The 16,695-nt window shown below is 23.5% G+C and overlaps 2 protein-coding genes and 1 non-coding gene across 3 annotated transcripts; 2 read left to right on the top strand and 1 right to left on the bottom strand.

Annotated features, from left to right (window-relative positions):
- The first annotated feature begins 248 nt into the window (after nucleotides 1-248).
- Nucleotides 249-1,497, top strand: LOC128956367 (protein archease-like). Its single transcript, XM_054302097.1, has 7 exons — nucleotides 249-380; nucleotides 444-551; nucleotides 653-677; nucleotides 779-789; nucleotides 913-1,106; nucleotides 1,204-1,293; nucleotides 1,408-1,497. Exons 2-7 carry the CDS (start codon nucleotides 446-448, stop codon nucleotides 1,495-1,497), a joined length of 516 nt encoding a protein of 171 aa, XP_054158072.1. The 5' UTR covers nucleotides 249-380; nucleotides 444-445.
- Nucleotides 1,498-3,911: 2,414 nt separating this feature from the next.
- LOC128954943 (bone morphogenetic protein 7-like) lies at nucleotides 3,912-8,892 on the top strand. Its single transcript, XM_054300559.1, has 9 exons — nucleotides 3,912-3,955; nucleotides 4,219-4,372; nucleotides 4,453-4,695; nucleotides 4,838-5,023; nucleotides 5,122-5,353; nucleotides 6,799-6,947; nucleotides 7,640-7,864; nucleotides 7,981-8,060; nucleotides 8,564-8,892. Exons 2-9 carry the CDS (start codon nucleotides 4,270-4,272, stop codon nucleotides 8,822-8,824), a joined length of 1,479 nt encoding a protein of 492 aa, XP_054156534.1. The 5' UTR covers nucleotides 3,912-3,955; nucleotides 4,219-4,269; the 3' UTR covers nucleotides 8,825-8,892.
- Nucleotides 7,398-7,470, bottom strand: Trnav-cac (transfer RNA valine (anticodon CAC)). Its single transcript has one exon. It is a non-coding gene; the product is annotated as a tRNA-Val (tRNA).
- Nucleotides 8,893-16,695: the final 7,803 nt, after the last annotated feature.

Below are 16,695 nucleotides of genomic sequence, written 5' to 3'. Positions count from 1 at the left end.
GGACTATATATACATATATACAGTACAGTATATACCGGTATATACAGTATATGTGTTGATAACGATATCAATATTAATAAACAATTAATATAATCGACGAAAAATGTTTTGTTTAATTGTTTTGTTATAATTATAATAAATTAATAGACATTTCTATATAAAGTATTTACTATTAAATCAATCCATATATGTATTCAACACTACTATAAATCTGAACTTCAATTAAAGGTAACGTTGTTTATGAATACAATTGTTGTCCTGTATTTCATCACAATTGACGGCTAATACTGTAATACACTGTAAATAAAGTGTGGTTTAAGTTATAAATGCCATTCATTTGATTGATTTAGTCATTGATTGAATACATTGTTATTAAAACAGTAAAACATAAACAATAAGTTGTTTGTTGTTATTATTATTGATTGATTGTATCATTTGGTCAGACATGGAGGACACGGTTATGTCAGACAACACAAACATACCAAACAGCCATCAAATCGACATTACTGTTACCGAAGAGGACACAACAGTTCCGCCCCAACAGTATGAATGTAAGGCCCAATCAATTGATATGTTGTTGTTGTTGAATAACTAACTAATCCCACAATTGTTTGTCTCTCTCTCTCTCTTTTGGTTGGTTTTTTGACTGCAGTCTTGGATCACACGGCAGATGTCCAGTAAGTGATTGTCAATGCTTTGCATATGATTTGATTGTTTGACATTTTTAAAAATCTAATGAATGACATCATCTTCTTCTTCATCTTTGATCACTGAACAGAATCCACGCCTGTATGTCTCACTCGCATCCAATCTGATCCGTGTAATCAGGTCTTGTAATCTGATCCGTACAGAAGTGGTAACCACTGGTTTTTTTCTGTTTATTTATTCCCATCGCATGTGTTATATATTTAGGGGGCGCCTCATTGGCTGAAGCGTTTGAACAGTCGGCAGTAGCAATGTTTGCTTATATGACCGAAATATCGACGGTCGACATGACGGACACGCACGACATCGAAGTCGCCGGCGATGACTTGGAGTCACTATTCTATCAGTTTTTGGATGAATTTTTGTTTGCCTTTTCAGCCGATCCCTTCTTCATTGGCAGAGTTAGTGTCAAAACATTTTATTTTTATAAATTGTGTTTTTATGGATCAACTTTTTAAAAAAAATTATTTATCAATTTGATTACTGAATTGATTTCAGAAAATAAAGATCACTGAATTTGACAGACAAAACAATAGGATCAAAGCCAAAGGCTATGGCGAGACGTTTAGTCTCGACAAACATCCACAGGTATTATGAAAAGTGATTTATTTGAATTTGATTTAAATTTAAAAAAAAGAAATGAAAAATAAGTGATTAATTTTATTTATAAATTTTTATGTAATTTTGTATAATATATATTAGGGAACTGAAGTAAAAGCCATAACTTATTCAAATATGCAAATCCATGAAAAGGTTGGCAGAAGCGATGTCTACGTTATTATCGATATTTGAGTCGATATTTAAATTTTTCCATATTATGGATATTATTGATAATAATTAATTCATATATATATTTTATTATCTTTTATTTTATTATTATTATTATTATTTTTTATAATGAACGAAAACAGATACCTATTATGTTTTAGATCGTTTATTTAAATATATATATAGACTTTATTATATAACAATTCATTATATATAATTGATAATCAATAAAATTGATAAAAATTGTTTATAAATATTTTATTTTCATTCATTAATTATCATAATAATATAGCATGTTATGCAAAAAATAATGATAAATACTTTATATAATAATTTATATAATTGTATGGTATTGTTGTTGTTGTTGTTATTGACAAGTTTGGTTGAAATTGTTTGATAAAAAATAAAAACAATTACTATTTGATAGAAAGGTAATCAACATTTACCGGTAAATTAATTTAAATTTGTAGAATCATTGTCAAATGTTTACAGTAAATCCTATTACCGGTATATGTTTTTTTTAGTACTATACTATAATTTTATAGTTTTTTTATATATAAAAATAATTGTTGATTGAAAAAATGTACCGGTACATTAAATAAAATTTATTCTTATAAAATTATATAAAACTTATTTTTAGTAGACATAGACTATAATAATCTGTATTCAGAATTGACGTCAATCTATACTGTCAAGCGTACAGTGATTAGTATAGTTTAGGAATATTTTTTGATTATATAATATATATATATATATTTACTTATAAATTATAAATTAAATTTTTAAATTAAATATTTTTCTAAATATATACCAATATATTCAGTAGTACTACAGTAATATATATTTATACAGTAAATACATTTTAATGAAAAATAACTAAAATTCACAGAATTATTGGCTAAATTAAATATTAATTTTATAGTAATAAAATTATATATATATATATATATATATATATATATATATATATATATATTAATATATAGATTCAGTAGATTGTTGTTAAGTAAAAGATTGAAAATAACTTATATTATACCTCTATATAAATTGTTAAATAAATTCTAATAAAAATATTGTAATAAAATATAATAATTTTAGTATACTTTTTTGTAAACAAAATTATATAAAATAATATTATATAAAGATTATTACTTAAAGTAATAATTTTAACTTTATAAACGTTATAATTATATTAAAGTAATATATATTTTATTCAATTATCAGATTATTAAGTTAAGTAAAAATTAGATTTTTCCATTATTATTATAGATAAATAAATAAATATTTAATTGACTTTTCTAATGACCTTTTGGTAAATATTTATCTAAAATCCAATGATTATCATTAAATTTATGTTTATTTTTACTAATAATTAAAGGATTAAATTAAAATATTTGAAAATAGAATAATTAGTTTAATATATACTGTATATATGTATGTATACAATTTTTGTTTTTATTTATTAACTTTGAATTATATAATTTATATATAATCCTTAATAGTATTATTTATGTAGTTGTTTATATAATCCACTCAAAATTCAATACATAATTAAATTATTTAATACACGTTTGTTATTAAACATTTAGTATTGATTAAATTACTGATTGACAAACAATAGACTTAAAAAAACAAAAATAATTTGAATCAATAGCATTTTTTTTTGTTAATAAAAATTTTTAAAAATTAATTTAAATTTAAATATTAATATCTTTATTAACTATGCCTAATGTATCAATTGTTTATACTGAATAAAGTTATAAACTAAAATTGTAGTTGATTGATTGATACTATGATATAATAATATTATTCAATATATGTTAAGTATAAATATTTAAATAAAAAATATTTTAATATTTAAACTTAAACTATATAATATATAATATATAGTTTTTATATTTTATAGATTAATAATTTTAAAAATGTATGACATTTTTTTAAAGTATAAAATTAGTTTTTCGTTTCTCAAAAGTCAAAAATGTTTTAAACCATTCAAATTCAATTGAAAGCAATAATAATAATAATAATAATTATAAAGTTGTTTAAATACCGGATGAAAGGTTGAAAATATAAGGTTTGAAAATTTATGTAATTTTTAAACAAATATTATTATTAATAATAATTTTAAAATTCTAGGCTAGAATTACCACACAATATTTTTTAATTGAAATTTTTTTAACTGCTATTTAGTATTTATTATTAGTATTTACTATACAGTGATAAATTATATAAACTTAAACTTAAAATATATTAAAATATAAAATAAATTATATATATATATAAATTTATTGATAATATGGTAATTAAAAAAATTCCAGTTCAATGCTATATAATATATTGATGATAGGATACCGTATACTCAATGACTCCCCGGTATGTAAATTGAGCCGTCAATGTGTGCATATGTGTGTGTGTGTGTGTGTGTGTGTGTGTGTCTTAATGTTTCAATGGGATCACCTGTTGGTTTGGGTTATTAGAGAAAGTGATTACTTATTATTATTTTTGAAACTTATTGAAGAAGAGCAGAGAGCAGACATTAGGGGAATGCGAGAGAGAGAGAGTGAGAGAGAGAGAGAGAGATACTGTTTTTGACTGGTTTTTCAAAATTGAAAGACGGATTGGCAGTGCCTTTGCTTATTATTATTAGTATACCTCTCCGTAAATGCCTTCTCTCTCTCTCTCTCTCTCTCTCTCTCTCTCTCTCTCTCTCTCTCTCTCTCTCTCTCTCTCTCTCTCTTAAGATAGACGTGTGTGGCTTCAAAAAGGACTGTTTATTAACGTAGAAGTACTACACTTATGAACAATCAGTTAGTTGGATGTATAGGAGCTGAAAGGGAAGCCTGTTTTGCAAGTTTTTTTTCTTTTGCTTATTTAGTGCGAAATATATTTTTGTGTAAAAGTAATACGGATTTTTGTGTGTGTTTTGTGTATATATAATATTATTATTTGGGATAATATTTTTTTTTGTTGGACAAACAGAGAGCACAATGGCTGCCAAAGCCATCATCGCTTGGTTTGTCTCTCTGCACATCATATTATTAATATTAGCCACCAATCTGTGCCAAACACTGTCGCCGCCGACGCTGGCCTACTATACGGATAACAACCAATTGGACCAAACCATTGCATACAAATATTTGCCGACAAAAGATAGGAACGAAATGCAAACCGAAATACTTAGTCTACTGGGTCTTCATCACCGGCCGAAGCCTAGACAACCCGGTTAGTCGCCCCCTACCCCCCTGACAACTATATGTAGTAATAGTAGATATCTATCTATGCTATTCTATGCTATACAGATAATAATCATTTTAAAAAATTTGTTTAATCCATTAATTAATTAATTATTATTGTTGTTTTAAAGTTAAAGACAATTCAGCGCCAAAATATCTGATAGACTTATATAAATCATTGCTGGATAAAGACAGCGGTAACTTAAAAATCGGTAACAATTATAAAGAGCCGGTAGTTCTCGAGGGAGAAATGCTAAGCAATAATAGTTTGCATGCAATCAACGATTCAGATATTATCATGAGTTTTATCAACCAAAGTAAGCCAATTATGAATCAATATTATATGACAGAAAATTTTTCATATTTGACTATTTAAAAAAAAAATTATTTGTATGTTTGTCTCGGTTGGGATCAGTTGACCGCAAGCTTCGCCACCACTCGTCTCGCCATCACTACAACAACAATAACAAGAACCGATACTTTTGGTTCGATCTGAGCCAAGTATCAGCTGGCGATGAAAGCCTATTGGATGCCGAGATGCGTGTGTTTCGGGATCTGTCCAAAAGTCGACTACCCGTTAACCAAACCTATCGATTGACTTTGTATGCTCTATCGTCCCGGTCTGATGATGACAACGACGACACACAGTTAGTATATTATTATTAATAGTATTTAATAGTTATTATTATTATTATTACAACAAATTTATAATTATTGCTCTCTTTTTTTCTTATGTTTGTTTATATTATCCGAAAAAATTTATTAATAGTAACTGTTTATTAAATTTTGATGCATATATACAATATTATATATAACTTTCAATGTACTGTACTTTAATATAGCATTTTTTTTCTTTTTGAAAATTCAGTACATTATTACAAACAAATCATAACATTTTAAGTTATCGCTAATATTGTACTTTTATTTTTTGGAAGTTTTATTTTTTATATATATTTTTAAAAACTAAAATTTTTCAACTAATTTCTATGATTTACTATTATCCACTTTTTATATGTTATATAGTTTTGAGTGTCAATTAATTATTTTTTAAAAATATTATATATAAGTTATTAAATTCTAGTCAACTTTATAAGCCATAAAGTTTTCTTTTTTTTAGTTATAATAATTATTATTTTACAGTAAAATAAATACTGGTAAAATAATATTTTGATATATAAAGTAATGATAATAATAATAATGACTTATTATAACCAAAAATTACTGGTACTTATTGTATTATAATATTGTATAACCACTAAAACTTTAATAAGGACTTAAAGGTTAAGTACTTATTTATTAAGGAATGTCTACTTTTTAATATTACCGTTAATAATATATATATATAAATACAGTATATATCTATATATTAATATAAGGTTAGTTTGACTTATAAAGTAATATTATGTGCTGTCTCTCAACAAAAAAAAATAAAAATAATAAATTATAGAAATGTCTGGAAGTATAATAATATGGCGCAATATATATTATTTTGATTAAAAATTTAACATAATCATGATATACAAAACTTTTTCAAATGAATCAATTTCTTTAACAACAACAAAACAAATATATAAATTTTAAAATTATATATTGTAAAGCTATATATGTTATTTGATATTATACTTTTGTATGGCTTATATACTGTAATATACAGTACTACTATATATATATATATTGTACACCAAAAAAAAATATTATTTTAGTATGAGCTCAGAATAAAATATATTTATTTATATCAAAATCACATATAAACATATATATAAATATTTTTCAAATATAATAACTTTCCAATCATAATAATAAAAAACATAATAATATATAAACAGTATATATTTATATATATAAAGCAAGTGTAGTATTTTATTATATAAATATATTGTTTATACTATCGATATATATATATTATAAATTCAAAAATGCTATTTGCAATGATCTTATTGTTTTTTTTATCAGTAAGTATTGTACTTTACTTTACTTTACACACATATATATAAAATTTAAACAACAATATAAATATTTGTCTATTATTGTCTATATATCTATAATATAAATATAAAATTTAAAAAAATTGGTTTTATATTTTGTTTTATAGAGATAGGCTATTAAATTACGTGAGCGATCAGTTGATCACGTTTGAAGACGGATGGATTACATTCAATGTTACCGATCCTATGATCACATGGATTGCATTTCCCAAACAAAATCTTGGACTGTATTTAAGGGTCACATCCGATCATTTGGGTATTTATTTTTTGATTTAAAAAAATAATAATTACTATTATTTTTGATTTTTAAAAAAAGTTGTATTTAGCTTTTTATAGTATATTTTTTTATATAGAATTTTATTATAATTTAAAATATCATACAATGTTAATAATAATATGCGCTAATATATACAGTATAATGAAAAGCTATTGTACTGTAAAAATATAATAATAATAATAATAATAATAATATAAATTTAAAATTTTTAATAATCATAATAATTTTATAGAGTCTAGACATAAAAAACTAAAAAAAGATACTATGGCAATTTATTTGATATGTTTACTATTTTATTTACAAAAAATATTAACTAATTTTACAGGGGATTAATCAACAAAAAATAATTATATATATATATATATATATATTGTATTAAAAAACTTTATTCTTTAAAAAATAATTATAATTTGATTTAAAAAAATACTATGTTTCCGCCCGGGATCGAACCGGGGACCTTGCGCGTGTGAGGCGCACGTGATAACCACTACACCACGGAAACCAGTTGAAAACATAGCTATTTATTAGTAACCTTAATGCTATACTGTCTACACAAACCAGTTATATGCTTGCTAATCAAAAAAAAAATAAAACTACAGTATAACTACATTATAAGTTTATTTAAAAAAAAAAACTAATTATCCAAAATTTTTTTTATTATTATTAAACAGATCGCGACATTGATCCCAATGAGATCGGCATAATCAGTGGTAAGTCAGCCAAACACGTACAGGCCTTTACCATTGCCTACTTCAAGAACTTGGCCGCAGTGTTCGGTTCGGTACGTAAACGTCGCGACACATCCACGACCTCCGACGCCAAACCTGTACTGCGAAGAACCAAAAAGAGAAGCGATGTGTCCTACTATGAACACGACGAATGGAATCCATATCTTAGTAAGTGATCCAATCGGTGATGTCTTAATCTTGAATTCTTCTGACAATTTATATTTTTATCATAAGATTTTGTTTTCTTTTTTTTTAATTTCTCTTTCAAACTGATTGATTGTCAGATCCCAGTGATCGATATGCTTCCGGAAGAAGTTGCCAAAAACGGACACTTTATGTATCGTTTCGAGACCTCGGATGGCAGGTTAGGCATTAGTTTTTTGTTGTTGATATATATATATGATATTTATATTTATATTACGGTATAGCATATCTGGGAAATGTTTTAGTCATTTATTTTTGTTGTCGGTGTTGTAATAGATATGAGTTATATATATATATATATATTTATTATATATATTGTTTCCTTATATTCTATCATTATTGAAGACATTTTTTATCATAGGTCATATATCATATATATTTATATTTATATATATACAGTATTTATTTATATATATATATAATATAGATTTAGTTGACTTCAGTTACAATTTATATGACTGTATTAATTATATATAAATATATTGATATATATATACACTGTATATATCTTATTGAAAACTTTCATTTCATTTGCTGTTTTTGTTTATTTGTTTTTAACTTAACAATTAATAATTGATTCCTAACTGATAGAAATTCAATTGAATTAATATTATCATTGAAATACATTATATATATATATTGAATAATTTATTTAAAAAAAAGGATTGGATTATAGCACCTGACGGTTACGCTGCCTTCTTCTGCGACGGTGAATGCAGTTTCCCATTGAATGCACACATGAATGCCACAAATCATGCCATTGTCCAGACTCTGGTCCATCTAATGAATCCATACAATGTTCCTAAGCCTTGCTGTGCGCCCACTAAACTGTCGGCAATTATGGTCTTATATTTTGACGACAACTCCAATGTTATACTGAAAAAGTACAAGAATATGGTCGTCAAGTCCTGTGGTTGTCATTAAGGCTGCGTTTATTGACAATCACTTTAAACAAACAACAAAAATGTTTTCATATATTTTATATATATATATATATATATATATCATATAAATATAAATCTCATTTCATTTTTTTAAAAATTTCATTTTTATTTTCATCTTTTATTTTGTTTGTTTGTCTGTCTGAGTGTGTGAACAAAAAAAATCACTATTTTTAAAGTATATGTTTATGATCTGAGGAGTAGTACTGAACTATACTGTTATTATTATTTTATTATTATTATTATTATATCAAACAATTTTAAATGAGATCATATAATTTATTGGATTTTATATATATTTTTTCAAAAAAAAATTGATAACCTAAAAGTCTAGCTATAGAGAAAGTTAAGTATAACTTTTCAACAAATAATAATAATAATAAATATGTCTTATATAATAAGTTTTATAATCAAGACTCACATAATTGAATGATATATATATATACCGTACAGTATATTATATAAGAAGCAAACTTTATATAATAATAATAATATTAAATTTAATCAAAAAAAAATTTTTTTTTATATAAAATGCCAAATCAATATACAGTATAGTATTATATATAAATTTTTTTTATAAAACTAGAATTTATTAAATTGATATAAAACTATACTATACTATACTATTTAGTGCCTTATATTTTTGTCAAAGTTATTATTTTATTTTGTATTTTATTTTGTATTTTTTAATCAAATGCCATAACATTACTGTTTTTTTATAAGACAATCTGTTAAACTATTTAAATAAGAGACCGATTAGTGACCGGTAATGATATTATTATGTAAATATAGATTCACTTAAATATATCGCCAAAAAAATCCTATTGATTTGAATCGGTAAACATTTATACATAAAAATATATAAATAATAATAAAAAAATTTGAAACTATAATACATTATTTGAACTCTAGTTGTTTAAAAAACATTATTAAAATCTTGTATTCAATTATATATGCAATTAAATTATATATATATATAAATATATTTAAAAATAACTCTCAAATGAATTGTAAGAATGAAATAAATGAATTCAAATATTTGTAAAAACAATTAAATAGATGTTTGAAATAAATTGAAAACAAAAAAACTTTAAATGTATTTTTGTTTTATTTATTTAAAAAAAAAATGATACAAACATTTTTGTTATATTATATTATATTATTATATGTTATTTTTCTACAACAAACAAATAATATAACATTTTTTTTGAAAATATAAATTTTAGATTAAATAATAAATAATAAATAAAATTTTTGACACATTAATTAAATTAGGGCTAAATATAGAATTTTTGATCTAGCTATTATTATTAAAAAAAATAGTTAATAGACAAAAAAAATTGTACCTGTACATATAAACAATAATTTTTAGAATTACCAAGTTAGAAATTCGATAATAAATTTTCTCAAAATAACATGTTTTTAAAAAATTTATAAATATTATAATGTTATATATTTTCAATAATTTAATTTAACTTTAATTAGAAAATATTTTAGGGAGGGGGTGGGGTGGATGGGGCGGGAAATACCAAAAAAAAAATTTATTTATATGAATTGACCTGGACCCAAATTAATGTACAGGTGAACTCTACTACAGTGTAGGCAAATTTGGTTACTATACTACACTTAAAAACTACATACAAATCTAGGTATTAGTACATATAAAGTATATTAACTATAATGTTATATCAAATTCATGTAATAAAATATATATAATATTTTTTAAGTAATAATTATACTATTATAGAGAGAGAGAGAGATATCAACTATTTTATTGAGAAAAACAAATAATTAATTCATTGGTTAAACATTTTTTTTCGATCAAATATTTGGATACCGATTGTCATTATTATTATAATTATTAGTCCATAATATCGGTTATCGACTGTATGTATGTATGCATCGATTGAGTCACTCATTTGGTTGTAACGCATGCGTTGTTCAGTCAGTCTATGTGTGTGAGTGTGTGAGCAGTGATTAACAATACTGTATATATGTTGCATAAGTGAGTCACTGAGTGATTGGAATGAGTGAGTGATTTGATTGTAATGTTTAGCGCTATTATACAACACTACTACTAGTGCTGTACTGTATTGTGTTGTGTAGTAGTAGTAGTGTTGCAGTTGTTGTTGTGTTTAGAGTGTTGTGTAGTAGTGATAGTCTTGACTCACAAATTCAATCATAGATTTTATGTGTAAACCTATGGTTTGAGTCTATTATTATTGTTATTATTATTATTATGACTACTAATAGACATAACATAGCATACGATAGTTTGGACGAAACGCCAGTGTTTTACTGGTCGGACAACCAATTGTTGTGACAATTAATATATATTTAATTATTTGGACAACAAATAAGTGATACATATTTTGTTTTTGAAGACAAATTGTGGACTTAATTAAAGAGACTTAAAAAATATATTCAATGAATTCAAAAACGATTGGATTCACTACTAATTGATTGTCATTTTAAAAACTAAATAATATTTTTTTTTTGTTGATTGCAATTAATATTATTATTATTTTAGTGTCAAAAAAAAGTTTTTTTTTCATCAATAAAATAAAATGTTTAAACAAATTCAACATTCATTTGATGTTTTTATTAATTATTATATCATATATACTATCGTTTAATCATTAAATAATAATAATTTTCTAACTATAGAAAAAAGTTTCATTTTTTAATATTAATTGTATATATATTTAAAAAAATAAAATAAATATTTTATTTAAATTGTCTGATGATTAACAACAACAACAACAAAATGTGTGACATTTTGCGGTAATTTTTATTTTATTTATACCAATCAATACACGTATGTATTATTTATTTATTTATTATTATTATTATTGAGTTACTATTAATAGTTAGTATTATTAATAGTAATAATATTCATTGAATTTCCATATCATTTGCTAAAATAGTAAATAGTATTAAATGGTATTAACAGTTAAAAAACATATGATTATATCATATATATATATATATATATATCTATATATATGGGTTTTACAATATCATTGATATAACTAATACACACAAATTAGTATTGGATGACAAACACATAGTATAACATTATATATATCATGTTTTTTTTTATTGTATTGTAATACTAATCCAAAAAAAGTCTATTTTAATTAATTTATATCATGTTTTATAATGTATGATATATGGTATATACACTATACCAGTATATATATAGTTATCTATGACTTGTATTAAGACTTATTGGCTTTTATTTGCTATATTTGCCGATAATATTGGCTATTAATGTGTACTGTAATTACAATACATTTTAGCAAATAGTTTCTAATATTAGATGCAATTAATTACATGAAACACATTTGACAATAGACACTGTATTTTAATTAATTTTTTTTGTTTAACTTAAAAACTATATAGTAATAAATACATTTGTCATCACTTTTTTGTTATTATACAGTATATACTATAGTAAAATGATATATAAATATATATTTAATTTATGTGTAAATATCGTAAACATATTTTATGGCATAAATTATTTTGCTATTAATATATATATATTATATTCTAATAATTTCTTAAATATAACTGTATTTTTTATTGCATTTGTTTTAAGCCATAAAAACACTGTATACTAATACAGTAGTGTAGTATAGTTATAGACAAACAAAATTGATGACAAGTTGTCTGGTAATAGCTATATTCAAAATGCAATTAATTTTTTTGTTGCTATATATTTAGTCATTTTAAGCTTATATTTTTAGATTTGGCCTTTAAATTTATATCAAATATATATATAAAATCTCAATACAATCTTTTTTTATATTAGTTTTTTTGTATGTGTATAAAATTCTGTGTTATATAGTATATAGAATAATATATATATACAGTATATTTGTAATAAAGAATATTCTTTATATACAGTATTATATATATATATATAGATTTTGAATATAATAAAAACTGCATTGAATTTGTAGCAGAAATGTATGAATTCATAACATATATTAAATTGAAAATTCTTGCATAACTCGAGTTTATAGCCGTATAATACATATATATATATACAGACACACAGAGAAAATTGTTTTATTATATATATATATTTTTTCTGTATTTCAAGTGATATATCGGTTTTGTGGAGATGATGGTAACTACTGTATAACACACACACACACACACACACACACACACACACACACTCAAAAATGTCTCATCATATTTGAGGGCACAAATTGTATGGTAATTGTTAGACCAGAGAGAGAGAGGAAAAAACTGTATTTAAAACTAATAGTTGTTGGCATTAATATCCATTGAAGTATATAATGCAATATTGAGTGTAGAGAGAGAATGAGAGAAAAAAAGAGAGAACTTATAGTTATATAAAGCAATAGTAATTGTGATTCTCTGTTAGTACCACTGAATGTGTGACTCAAATAGCAGTTAATATGACAGCAATCAAGCCGTTGGCAAATGCAATGCCTTATATAATATAATATAAAGTTATATATCTATATAATAAATATACTGTATATAAACTAATGTATAATGTGTGATATATATATATATATAAAATAGTATATTAAATTGTAAGTCAAATTCTTAGTTATATATAATTTTTTATGACTACAATTTTATTTACTGTATTTTGATTTTTACGACTTATGGCTCTTTTTTCTCTTTAATATTATTCAAATTAGTTTTTCTCTTTCAATCACTATCCTATCCATTGCTTTTAATTTATACTGTATTATACATGTATTGATTAGTCAGTCGCTTGTGTTTTTAATTATTTGCCTTTTAAGTTAGTAGTAGTAGTAGTTTAGTCGTTTAAATGCACTTTTAATGTTAGAAATGCTTTTAATAATGTATGTCTATGTGTGTCTGTATGTATGTGTTTGCCGTGTATTTAAATAATTATTTAATTACTAGACGTTATGTTCGGATAATTAATCGGTGAATTAAATAAAACAAAACAGTTTTTCAAAAATTACAAGTGTGTGTGTATGTATATATATATATATGTGTGTGTGTGTGTCTATGTGTGTGTGTCTATGTGTGTGTGTGTATATGTGTGTATTTGTCTGAATTATTACTGTATTATCATAAAAATATATGACAATAATTGTTGTTGTTGTTGTTGTTGTGTGTGTGTGTGTGGAGCCTTCAAAAAATTATAAGTCACTATTATAGTTGAATTACATGTCCAACTGTTTGTTGCAAATATTATCAGCAATTAATCACTGAAGCAATACAAGAGGACTAGTAGTAGTAGTCGTAGTAGTAATAGTAATACATTAGTGTTTAGTTTAGTATAACATGTCATCCAAATATTTGACTGGAAAGACACGAACACAACAACAATAATAGCAAAAACAACAACAACAACGACGACTATGAGGACTACCAAAAATCTAATACATGTTTTATATGCCTCTCTGTGTGTGTATATATGTAACACTCAAATCGTTTTTTTCTTTCATATGTTTCCATATTATTATTATTATATAATGAAATTATATTACCTAACTCTCACTATGTATAGACAGTATTAGACTCAAATATACACACACTCACATAAAAAACACAACTAACACACACACATATATATAAAATAATGATATAATGCTTTTTTATATGATGACCAAGTGATGATCATTTATTGATTAGTCGACCAAAAAAATGATAGTTTTATTATTAAAATAGTTTATTTATTTCTAATAATGTTCATATCTGACAATTTTATTTATATATATATTATCACATGAGATATTTTATTTTTAAAAAATCTATGCTATAAATTATATGATGTAAATTATTAATAAATAACTTAAAATAATTTATTTATTTAACATAGATTTAAAACATTTCTATGGCTATATTATGAAATATTTTGTTGTTATTGATGACAAACTTTATTATATTTAATGCTAAATTATAATCTCATTTGTAATAAATATACTAAATTGAAAATATATTATTATATTTATATTTAATATATATATATATATATATAGATTCTGTAATATATTTATAAATATGATGCCCTCATAATGTTTTAGTGTTAAATAAAATTATAGTTTTGCTCACAACATTATTATTATTATATTGATTTGATAAACCTATAAAAGTATAGCTATTTATAAAAGATGGTTTAAAAATTGTTAACAATGTTTGTACTATCCATAGATAGTATCCATAATAGTTATATAACAATTTTTGCATAATAAACATGATTGTACTGTATGTGAGAATATACAGTATATAAATGTAATGAATTTTTAATTAATATTTTTATGTCCATTATTTAAAAACAATAGACACATACATACATACATTATTGATCAATAGTCGCATAGACTCTAAAAAGTATTAAATATTAAAAATACAATATTATGTTTATAAAATTAAGTACATTATTATTCAAAAATGTATCTCTACGGTATAATACACAATGTTTTTAAAAATATTTTAGATTTCTAAAAGTATTTGTTTTATAAGTCAATTTTGAAAATATAATTTTCATTTTAATAAATATAAATGATTGTGTGTGTGTGTGTGTTTGTGTGTGTGTGTGTGTGTGTGTGTGTGTGTGTGTGTGTGTGTGTGTGTGTGTGTGTGTGTGTGTGTGTGTGTGTGTGTGTGTGTGTGTTGTACAGTACTTGATGTTTGCAAACTTTTTGAAATAAAGTTATTAAAAAACTAAAATATTGTATAGCATTAAAATGTTTGCTATTTATAGCACTCATACCTCTCTCTTGCTCTCTCTCTCTCTCTCTCTCTCTCTCTCTTCATATTATTAATAAAAGTATAGCGAATATTACAGTTAAGCATTTGTTAACATTGAAGCAATTCTGGTTTTTATATAATATTTCAATATATACCGTAATATTATTAATGCATACAATAATATAACACACAGAATAACATTAGATTTAAACTGTATATAACTATACAGTATACTGTATATACTATATAGTGTTGACTAATTTTATATAAGCAGTTATATTCAATACAATTATAGCTTTAGAAATAACACACACACACACACACACACACACACAATGTTTCAATGAATTCAATGTTTTTTTGTTTTTTTAACATTAAATTCTTGTATTTTCGCTATTCTTTTAATTTGTGCTGATTTTTGTTGGGCAACCATTTTATCGGTGTGTGTGTGTGTGTGTGTGTATGTGTGTGTGTTTTATTTTGTTTAGTTCACTTGATTTAATCAACAAAATTGACTAACACATTGACGGATATCAATTTTATTACTACTACTCTTATTATTATTATTATATAATGTTATACGATTGCCACACAATTTACAGTATATTTATATTACTGTAGTAGCCTACCCCCAAATAACATGTCATTAACATGTTTAAACACACACATACACACACACCAATAGTATTGCTAATTTGATACTAATTTTAAACATCATTTTTTTCAAATAAGTTATTTTTAAACAATTTATTTCTAACTAATATATATATATATATTTTTCTTGTAAATTAAATTTCTGCATAACTGTATTTGATTGTTTAATATTTACATTTGAAAAAAAATTAATATTGTTTGCAATAGAAATGTCATTCACAGTGCAATTATAGTGCACTTAAAATGAAAAGTCAAAACAGGTGTACTGTGTATACTCTAGTATTGAGAATTATATTTACACTGTTTTCATAAATAATATAACAAAAAATATATACAATATATATATATATAGTTATTTGAAATTTTTTTGTTTAAGTTTTCCAAATGTTTGTAATATCAACAATCGATTTGTTGAATTCATGACAAGTTAAGCAATGAGAGTATTTTGTATATAAATTTTTAAAATATTTTATATATAGATAT

Source organism: Oppia nitens, unplaced genomic scaffold (genome assembly GCF_028296485.1).
Source record: "Oppia nitens isolate AA-2021 unplaced genomic scaffold, nextdenovo-longstitch-racon4-pilon3 scaffold2_pilon_pilon_pilon, whole genome shotgun sequence".
Taxonomy (NCBI): domain Eukaryota; kingdom Metazoa; phylum Arthropoda; class Arachnida; order Sarcoptiformes; family Oppiidae; genus Oppia; species Oppia nitens.
This window is presented reverse-complemented; position numbering and strand designations above follow the sequence as displayed.